Below are 10094 nucleotides of genomic sequence, written 5' to 3'. Positions count from 1 at the left end.
AGACGGCTGCCATTTCGGAGGCGGGAAGGAGGGTCCAGGCCAGGGGCTACAGGGAGAGGGATGGGGGAAATCAAATGCTGCCCCATCCCAGAGGGGCTGCTGGAGGATTCCCCCCCCGCCCGCGGCCTCCCCCTCTGCTCCCTTTAGCCAGTCACACCCCCGTGGTGGCCAGCTCCTGCCTGGGGACAACCCTCAAGCACCAACAGGAGCTGTGCTCCCCCCACACACACAGACGAGTGGTTTCTGGGCTCTAGGGGGCCCAGCCCTGCCCCCCCTCCACCCCCCCTTTGCCCAATCGGGCCGGGAGGGAAGGGGGGTGCAGAGAGGTCCCTCCTCCCTTTGCAATTTGGGGACAGCAGCGCAGGCGGGATCTGCAGCTCTGCGAGGAGCCGGGCCAAGGGGGGGGTGGTGGCTTTGCTCTGCCACCTGCTGGGGACAGGGCAGGACCACGCAGGGACGGGACACGGGTTTTATTTTCCAATACAGGAACAAGCCAAAAACCCTCCCCGGTGCTGATGGCAGCAGGTTCCTGGGTGGGACAGGGGCAGAATGAGCAGTCCAGCCCCCAGCGCCCGCCCGGAGCAGCAGGATCCCACCCAGATGCTCCCACACTGGGCTCCCAGCAGCACCCCAGGAGCGAGTCAGGCCGCAGGATTTTCCTGCCTCTGCCCAACTCACTCCATGGCCGCGGGCGGCTGCCCCTCCACGTCCCGCGTCTTGGAGTTCAGCAGCTCCCTCCGGATCTCGGGCGAGATCTGCGGGTGGCTGTGGAACTTGAGCAGCTCGAGCAAAGCCTCCTTCTGCTCCGAGGAGAGGTCCTCCTTGTAGCGCTGGGCTAAGGCCAGGAAGCTCTGGTGCCACAGCACGGGCAGGTCCCGCTGGTCCGTGCGGAAGGCCAGGAAGTGGAAGACGAGGGCGTCCACCACGCGGAAGGGCAGGGCGTATTTCTTGTCGATGAGCAGACGGAGGAAGATGCTGTTGGCGCCGCTGTACTGCATCTCGGCGATCTTCAGCATGGCCGCGCTGCGGGGCCGCACGCAGCACCAAGGTGAGGGCAGGAGCCACGGGGCCGCAGGAGCCCACACAAAGATAAACCCAGCGCTGAGCCTTGAATCTCAAGCCCACGAGGAGCTGAGCCAACCCACCCCCCCCAACCTCCGAGGTGCTGGAGAGGCTGAGGGACAGACCCCAGGGATGGCGCCGGGGTCCCTGCAGCCTCCCAGGGCGTTACCTGGAGTGGAGGACGGGGATGGAGCACTTGGTGAGGATGCTGCCGATGATGATGGCTTCCCGCAGCGTGCAGGTCCCCGACTCGCAGAGGGGGATGAGGATCCCTGCGGAGGGGGAAGTCAGGCACCACCGGGGACTAAGTCAGAACCCCGTGACTAAGCCCTTTCTATCCCAGGACCCATCTGACCCAGGAAATAACAGCTCCTCCTGCAGCTGCTGTTACAGGGGGGGTTGCAGCATCTCCCTGCCATGAACTAGCCCCAAACCACCTCAGGTTGCCAGACAAGACTGAGGTCAGACCCGAGACAGTTCATAAACTGCCACCAACCCCCAAAAGAACCCAAATACCTGCCACCACCAGCCTAAGCCTACGACACTCATCACCTGTCCGCCCTGAACACTGCACCAGAGGCCTCTGGGGGTTTGGAACCCGCCTCGTCCACCAAGGGGGACTCCCTGCATCTCTTTCACATCTTCTCCTCCCCTCTGAGCCCTTGGGGCCATGCAGGGGACAGTGTCCTGTCACACTGGGCAGTGATGTGCAACATGTGGCCCTGCTGAGCTTCCCAGGTGGCGAGAGGCTCCCAGGTATTAGCAGCAGCCCTGCAGGGAGTACCTACCTTTGAACCAGGCTGCTGGCTTGAACAAAGCCTTCTTCAAAGCCATGTAGAGGTGAAAATTGAGGCGCTTGTACTCAGCAATGTCATCCCTGACCCGCGGCAGCAGCACCAGGTTGTAGAACCGCTGGGCCATCCTCTCTTTCAGGTTGGATGAAAATATCCTGGGAAAAGTAAAGCACAAAGGGAGGTGTGGAGAAAGGAAGCCAAGCTGGGGACAGGTTGGTATTTTGTAAATTTGGTTCCAGTTCTGGGTTTTTTTGGCTTTTTCCTGCCCTATCAGCAGAGACAACCTTACCTGGTGGCTTGGTACATGGCAGCTGCTGTCCATGTCTCCGGCTCCGTGATGTAGAGGATCTGCTCCCAGTTGGACAAGGCAGGAATGATTTTAAATGCCTTGGGGAGTTTCCCACTCCTGTATTTGGACAGCACCTTAAAAGATACATACAGGCCAGGCTGCGACACGTGGGCACTGACAACAGGGCTGCGGGACTTGTCTCATGAGAACGCTGTCCCCTCCCTTCCCATCTCTGGCAAGAAAGGACCATCCCGAGCACGGCGCTCAGGAGATTGTTGCTCAGGAACCCTCTGGGCCCTTCGGTGGCTGATCCTACGCCAACTGCAGATAATCCCCAGAAGCGCCTGCGCAGAGCACGGAAAGGAACAGCCTCTCTGCAGCACAGCGGGTGCAGAGGCGGTGGCAGAGCGGCTTTGGCCTCACCTCTCTGACGCCCCTGTAGACCTCGAGGACGCGGGGATCGAGCTGGGGCACGGGGCAACCCGAGATCTCCGACAGCGCCGTCTCCACCTCCGTCTGCTTCTCCGTGATCTTCTCCATGATGATGTCCGCCAGCGTGCGCCTGGGGCCGGCGCAGGAGGGCTGCGAGTCAGGGGCCGTGCTGGGAAGCAGCAGCCCCCGCCCGGTCCCGTCTCCCGCCGCGTCCTCACCTCAGCGGCGGGTTCTTGTTCATGAACATCTCGATGGCTTTCTCGTCCTCGGGGTCCACCACCACCTCCCCGCCGTACTCCCCGCTCCGTCCTGCTGCCGCCGCCGCCGCCTTTTCCAGCGAGGGCCACTCCTCGTCATCCTCCGAGTCCGAGCCGGGGCCGCGCACCGCCGGGCCTGGTGGGGGAGAGGCGCTGGCTGAACCCGGGGCCTCACACCCCAGACTCCCGGGGCCGGGTTACCGGGGCCGGGTTACCGGGGGCTCACCCAGCGCCGTGCTGCGCTGCCTGGGGGCGGCGGGCGCGCCGGGGCCATGCTCAGCTTCCAGCTCCTCCTGCTGCTGCCGCGCCTGCTCTAAGATACGCCGCGACAGCCGCGCGTCCACGTAGCCGTCCCCGCCGCCTTCCTCCTCCTCCTCGGCCCGGCCGCCGTGCCGCTTCCCCCGAGCCGTGGGCCGCGGGGCCGCGTCCTGCAGGATCTGCTCGGCCAGCGGCAACATGGCGGCGGGGCCGGAGCCCCGCGCCCGCCGGGCCTTGGGCATGGCGGCCCGGCCGGGAGACGCCGCCGGCCTGAGCGGGGGAAAGGCCCGGGAGCGCCGCCCGCTCCGCCACCGGCCGCGCGTGCGCTCTGACCCCGCCCCTTCCGGCGGAGGCTTCCGCCGACACTTCCGGCGCGGCGTTAGTCCCGCCCCTTCCGGCGGGCGTTGTCCCGCCCCTTCCGGCGGCGCTTCCGTCCCGGCGCGGCGGCGGGCGGGGCAGCATGGGGGTGACCTGGTGAGGGGGATGCGGGGAGGGGCCCCCGGCGGGAGGAGCCGTCCCGGGGGCGCTGCCGCGGCGAGGAGGGAACCGGGAGGAGCCGCTGGCGGGCCCGGTGCGCTGCCGGCGGGGGTTGTGACTGCCGTCCTCCGTTACAGCGTGGCGCAGGTGCCGGTGGCGGAGGGGAAGAGCGTGCAGCAGACGGTGGAGCTCCTGACGCGGAAGCTGGAGCTGCTGGGGGCCGAGAAACAGGGCACCTTCTGCGTGGACTGCGAGACCTACCACACCGCCGCCTCCACCATCAGCAGCCAAGGTCAGCGCCGCGCCGGGCCGGGGGGGGACCCGCAGCCGGTTCTTCTCCCGGTACCGCTTCCAGGTCCTCGACCTGGCGCCCAGGGGGCTGTTGGTGACCCCCGCAGCGGCGGTGACAGCACGGTGTCCGGTGGAAGGGTTGTCTGCGGGGGGCGAGGCGTTATCCGGAGCTGGGAGGGCCGAGGCTTTTTCCGCAGGTCATCGCCGGTTTATTTCTCGTGGCGGGGAGCGAGCGGCCCTCTGGCTGCCTTCAGGATGTCTCCTCTGCTGCGGAAGGCGCCTGCCACGGTTCCTCAGGGCTCCTTTCTTCTGGGAGAAGGAGCGTCCCCGTAAGCGGTCCTGGGGCAGCCGGGGAGGGCCGGCGTGAGGCCGGGACCGGTGCTGCGAATGCTTGGCTGTGCTGGTTTGCCCCCGCGCTGGTGTTGGTTGCCCCCGTCCCTCCCTGCGTTGCCCAGCCCCGAGAACAGCCGTGGGAGAGCCCTGCCTTGAGCATTCCCGCTCAGCCATACCGGGTATCTTTGCTGTCGGTGTATTTTTCCGTGAAACTTCTTCTGTCTGAGCTGCCTTGGCGGTTGTGTTTTGCTCCGGAGAGGATGGACACAAGTCTGGCAGCGCCTGCCTGCTGTGCCTGTCTCCATGGGGCAGTCACTCGAGGGCAGGTGGTGGCAGAGCGGGGCGATGGCTCCCGGGGCAGTGGGGTGCAGCTCAGGGAAGGTTTGAGGTGTGACCTGACCCAGCTGTTTCCAGGGGACATGCTCGGAGGACCCTAAATCTCTTGACACAGCACGACCTGAAATGGTAGCTCAAAGGTACAGCACGGCCTGCTCACCTGAGGGGCCGGTCCAGCCTGTTCATCCCTCCGAAGCACCCCTCGATTTTCACAGCGTTTAACAACACTCGTGCCAACATCTCGGCCGTGGCTGTGCCACTGCAGAGGCAGCGCTGAGCCTGTGCAGCCTCAGGGCTCTGCTCAGCCCGTTTGCCCCCACGGATCTGATTGAAGCTGCTTGTTGGCTTTTTGCTGCTCTTTCTGCCACTGGAACTTATATAGCCACATGTGTGGAAAGGTTATTTTGACCTTTGTGGATAAATGAGAATTTTTTTCCAGTTTTTAAAGCATGGTAGAAGCCAGGCGTGTCTTCCCTGGACACCCTATTTTCCAGAGCATGTCCCAGCACATCATCCACTGGCAAGACTGGTGGGTGAGAGGGAGGAGAGGCAAAGCCCAGCCTTTCTCCAGTGACTGTGGGCAGGATGACAGTCAGTGGATGCCCAGCCCTGTATTTGAGGATGGAAGGTGGGTACTTTTTGCTGACACCCCCCACCAGCCTGCTGGGGACATCCAGCTCACCCTCTGGTCTCAGAGTCATGCTGGTGTATTATCCTTGGGCTGCAGAAGATTTTGGTTTTCAACTTTAAATCTCAAGAGGAAATGCAGTCTATTTACTGAACAGCTGGATAATATAAAGCGTGTATGCACGGTACAAGGATCCTAGAATTAAAGCCACAAGAAGGACAAAGGAAAAGCCAGATGCTTCTTTAGTTGGTTTTACAGCCCAAATACCATTGCTCTTATTTCAGGACAGACAGGCAAGCTGATGTACGTGATGCACAACTCCGAATATCCCCTCAGCTGCTTCGCTCTCTTTGAAAACGGTCCCTGTCTCATAGCAGATGCCAACTTTGATACACTTATGGTGAAGTTGAAAGGCTTCTTCCAAAACGCCAAAGCAAACAAGATAGAGAGCCGGGGCACCCGCTACCAGTACTGTGACTTCTTGGTGAAGGTGGGCACGGTTACAATGGGGCCCAGTGCCCGCGGGATATCTGTGGAGGTAAGAATTGTTTTTGAAGGGTGTGAAATACAACTGCAGACAGGGAAATCCCATGTTGGAGGCTAGATGAGAAATCCCCCCGTCCCTTCTGTGTCTCGATTGCTGGTTGTTTGTATTAGATGCGTTCATGTATGCAGCAGGCAGGGTATTTATCTCCTTTTCACAACATGTTTTAATGCAGGCAGGTACTTTGGGGCTCAGCTGCAGCTGTGGAAAAGCCTGTCATTGAAGTGTCAATAAACAAAACCCTGAAGGGATGCCATCAAACTAAAAAGCTGCTTAAAGTCTTGATGCACACCACTAGTCGTGCGCTTCAGGTTAATAAGAGTACCGAGGGGGACAAAACAGCCTCTTCACCTGCTAATTCAATGCTGATTTGGGTCTTGCTTGCTTTCTCCATCTCGAGCAGACACAGCCCCAGGAGAGCAGGGCCCTCTTGCCCCAAGTTGTGCTCACACGGTGTAGAGATGATCTTCTCCTCACCAGGGAGCTCGTGGCAGGCGTCAGTCCCACCCCACCATGTGCCAACCCACATTGCTGCACCATGGGGTGCACGGTGGGCTCGACGCCAGCCATCACATCACTTCTGTGCTCTCTGCTCAGTGTTGTGACTGCTGATGAGGCTCCAGAGTGGCGGTTGCCAGCTGCGCCCATGGGTGTTTCACAGGGTGGAGGCTGGGCTGAAGCAAATTCTGAAGAAAAGATCCTTTGGTGTACATGAAGGGGCATGGGAGGATCTAGGAAGGCATCTGAGGAGGTACTTGGCTGAGTGCAAGTGGGAGTCAAAGGCTCACGAGCCTCAGAGAAGCCTCAGCTGGGCTTAAAAACACCTTGGAAAAAGTCAAGCAACTGGGTTGTGCTGGTATGGGAAGGGCAAAGCAGAGTAGGTCAGCCTCCAGGCATCTAGATATATAGGTGCCTAACAGTCTTCAAGATAGCTGAGAATTAGATGCTTAAAAGGTCTTTCAAAATCAGACCTTATGCTTTTTCTAAACACAAATCCTATTATCTGCTATACAATTCATCAGGCAGGTGTTCCTAGCCAGCAGGGAGGAGGATTGAGAAATGGCTTATTTCTTCACTGCAGTAAACACAGATGTTGTAGCATTAATGTTGCTGTTGACCTGGGGTTAAACAGAAGCTTGTTTTACCCTAAACTTGAGTTCAGGGCCAGATTTACCAGGCGGTCTGACTGCTTCTGTTTTAGTAATTTTTTCAGGGTTTGCATTAGGACTTACTCCTGATTTGGGCCCAGACTTATATTTAGCAAAATGCTTCAAGTCCTTAAGTCCCAAGGCTTTTTCCAGTACACCCCTGAAAGATGTCACAGCCAGACGAGTCACCGACCTACCAGCACGTGGGAATGAACTTTGGTTTCGGATGGAGTAAAGTTAATGTGACGTTTGAACCCTGAAGACCTCCGCTCTTGGGGATTTAATAAAAGTGATGCCCTTACAGCGTATGTTTTATGGTTGGACTAGGTGATCTTCAAGGTCTTTTTCAATCTAGATGATTCTGTGATAGATGATTCTGTTTTACCTCCCCACTCCTTTCCCTTTTGAAGGGATTGCTTGTGTGTTCCCGGCATGTCCTGTTCATTTATATTTATCCATCCTTGTTATACGCTAAATATTCTCAGATGTGTTGATGAAAAGCATTCCCTCTCTATCAAGAGGGGAAGGCGTATTGCCTCCTGTGTGGTTATTGCCCCTGCCACGAGTTTCAGGGCTGTGGTTTCTGTTGCCAGGTGGAGTACTGCCCCTGCGTGATAGCCAACGACTGCTGGAACCTGCTCATGGAGTTCATGCAGAGCTTCATGGGGAACCACACTCCCGGCATCCCCTCCGTGTTTGGCGCCAAGCACGACAGCATCTACAGCCCCGCAGACACCGTGGTGCAGTACATGGAGCTGTTCAACAAGATCCGCAAGCAGCAGCAGGTGCCTGTAGCAGGGATCAGATGAAAGGACTCCCTGGAGCCCGGGTTAGAGCCACCGCAGCCTCTTTTTGCGCCTGCCCGTCCGGATCAGGAGTCCCTCCAAAAACCAGCACTGGAGGCAGCTCAAGGTTGTTGTTCTTCTCAGTCTCTTTCCCCTGTTTCCAAGCAAAGGTCTTGAATGCTCTGCGTAGTTCTTGTCCTCCTTCTTGGTTTTGAGCGTGTCTGGAATCGGGCCCGTGGTTCTGATGGTTCTTTGTGTGTGCAGGGGATTACTGCTCGTTGGCAGGAGGGAAAAGGAGAAATTCCAGCTAAATTCATGCAAGGACATTTTCCTTGACTGCAAACAGCTACGTGAGAGTTGTTTTTTTTAAAAAAAAACAAAACAAAACAAACCTTTTTTTAGGTATCCACGTGAAATTGTCCTGTTTTTCATCAAAATAAAAATCTGTATTTTGTGAGGACATGGAGTCTTTTTGCACAGTAAGTGTTGTACCGTTTCGTATTGTTTGTTTACAGCGTTTGAAGTTTTCTGTTGCGTGGAGATAATTCTTCAGCAGAGTTTTATCTCTGATTTGGTTCAAGAGTTTTATACCCCTGAAGCAAACTAATTTCCCTGTGGCAAAATTTACAGGAATTCTTGCATTCCTATTATGGGTATGTTCTTAGCTTGCCTTCATCTTTTCTATCTGATGGGAGTATTAAAATCTTTTGCCTCTCAGACGATACCGATGAAGCCTCATGATAAATAAATAAGCCTGGCAGGAGCCCTCTCATGCATTGAAAGAGAATACCAACTGCTTTATCTTGTTGTTTGAAAGGTAGGTAATAAATGTCCTATCCCTGCACACCATTTCTCATTTGAGAAATCCTGGTGTCTTCAGCAGATTTAATGGAGTAAGGAAGGATTTGGGGAATAAGAGCCAAAAATTTATCATGAGACTTAATGATACGATAGCGCTTGAATATATTTTTTTTTTTTTTTAGTGGTGATTTATTTTTACAGCAGGAAAACCAGGGAAATTAGATCCCTTTTGAGCTATTTGTCCCCTTGGTTTTACTTGTTCAGTATCTATCTGGCTTGTAGCTATCATTTTTTTTTCTTCTCCTTCCTGCTCCACCCCCTGCGTGGTCTCAGGATACGCAGAAACACCCTCATTCAACCACCAGCCTTCGCGCCGAGCTGCCTTCCTGGTTTCTGGGGGCAGGCTGGGTGTAGCAGGGTTCCACCTCTGCAGCCCGTGTCTCTGACATAAAGGGCGGGTGTAAAGAAGGTCTGAGCGTGATTTTAGGAAGGGGGATTTGCGAGAAGTGCATGGGGTTCCTCCTGAAGAAGCAGCAGGCATCTTGCTCACAGAAAATATTGTTGGTTCCTTGCCAGTACTTGGGTCTTGAAGAGGCTGAAGAGCAAGTAAAACAGAACTAGATTTCTCCTAAATAGATTTTTCCTTCTGAGGCAGTGGGTGGAAAAAAAGCTGTTTTGTTACTTGATTTGCTGACTGGTGGAGAACTAGTTATTTAGTTATGACTTCTCTGTGATTATCATTTATACCTGTAAACCTAATTAACTGTTGGAGTGCCTAGAGCTTTTAGTGTGGGCATTTAATAAATTTAATCAGCACTGGGTCCAGAAAGATCTGGTTAATGAGCCATAATAAATGGCATAATGTACCATAAGTGTGTTAGGAATTCCGACATGCTGAATATACTGAATTTTTGCAACTCTTAGCTCAAGTTCATGACATGTGCACTGACTTCAGTGGGACTATTAATTTTCAGTGATGAAAATTCAGTGAGAATCTGACCTGCTGTTGTTCCACGTAGTTAAGTGTGGCTGGGAAAACTTACAAAAACAAACTGCAGTCTTTGTAGGGATAGTTATTTCTGTCCTGTTTCCCAGTTTAAGTCTTAAGGTTAAAAAAAAACCTCCAACCTTTTAATGATCAGATTAGTCATGCTGAATGTTGCTAATGCTTTATTAATTCCCAAAAGATGCATTCTGTAACCAGAGATGTCAAAACTCTGGTCACATGTCTTAAAAACATAAAATGTGTGCTGGAATCTCTGGGGAGTTCTGCACTCTTATTAATACATAGTACTGTTCGTGGAGTAATAAAATGGGACCCCTTGAGCTACATTCTGCCTTCAATTACACCAGTACAGCCATTGACGTCAGTAGGTTTCCACGCGTGTAAGGATGGGTTGGATTTAGCACTTTATGTCTTGGCAAAAATGTGCTGGAACTGCATTCTGTGAACGAGGGGATCAGCTGCCCCACATGAGGGGCTGCTTTTACCCTGAGGCTTTTTATTTTCTTGATGGACAAAATGACCGTTTCTCAATCTTATTAGCTGCAGTAACCCTCCTTATTCTGCCCCCCCTACCCCAACATCAATATGGCAGGTTAACGTGGCTTTGAACATACTAGTCTGCATCTTAACAAGTCTTCAGGGGGCTTTCAAAT

The 10094-nt window shown here is 55.1% G+C and overlaps 2 protein-coding genes across 2 annotated transcripts; one reads left to right on the top strand and one right to left on the bottom strand.

Moving 5' to 3' along the window:
* Positions 1-229: 229 nt before the first annotated feature.
* Positions 230-3432, bottom strand: BYSL (bystin like). Its single transcript, XM_074925505.1, has 7 exons — positions 3061-3432; positions 2796-2970; positions 2569-2707; positions 2146-2279; positions 1851-2011; positions 1232-1334; positions 230-1023 (listed from the first exon to the last, which is right to left on the bottom strand). The coding sequence occupies exons 1-7, from the start codon at positions 3332-3334 to the stop codon at positions 675-677; spliced, it is 1335 nt and encodes a 444-aa protein (XP_074781606.1). The 5' UTR covers positions 3335-3432; the 3' UTR covers positions 230-674.
* Positions 3433-3500: 68 nt separating this feature from the next.
* On the top strand, positions 3501-8091 carry MED20 (mediator complex subunit 20). The gene is made up of 4 exons (XM_074925695.1): positions 3501-3566; positions 3707-3861; positions 5442-5695; positions 7443-8091. The coding sequence occupies exons 1-4, from the start codon at positions 3553-3555 to the stop codon at positions 7656-7658; spliced, it is 639 nt and encodes a 212-aa protein (XP_074781796.1). The 5' UTR covers positions 3501-3552; the 3' UTR covers positions 7659-8091.
* Positions 8092-10094: the final 2003 nt, after the last annotated feature.

This window comes from Athene noctua, chromosome 23 (assembly GCF_965140245.1).
Source record: "Athene noctua chromosome 23, bAthNoc1.hap1.1, whole genome shotgun sequence".
Lineage (NCBI taxonomy): Eukaryota > Metazoa > Chordata > Aves > Strigiformes > Strigidae > Athene > Athene noctua.
This window is presented reverse-complemented; position numbering and strand designations above follow the sequence as displayed.

Coding starts and splice junctions, on each gene's coding strand:
- BYSL (XM_074925505.1), bottom strand. CDS start 3,334: ATGCCCAAGGCCCGGCGGGCGCGGGGCTCCGGCCCCGCCGCCATGTTG. Junction 2,280..2,568: donor TCTACAGGGGCGTCAGAGAG/GTGAGGCCAAAG, acceptor GTATCTTTTAAG/GTGCTGTCCAAATACAGGAG. Junction 1,024..1,231: donor ATCCCCGTCCTCCACTCCAG/GTAACGCCCTGG, acceptor GCGGCCCCGCAG/CGCGGCCATGCTGAAGATCG.
- MED20 (XM_074925695.1), top strand. Junction 3,862..5,441: donor CTCCACCATCAGCAGCCAAG/GTCAGCGCCGCG, acceptor CTCTTATTTCAG/GACAGACAGGCAAGCTGATG. Junction 5,696..7,442: donor CCCGCGGGATATCTGTGGAG/GTAAGAATTGTT, acceptor TTCTGTTGCCAG/GTGGAGTACTGCCCCTGCGT.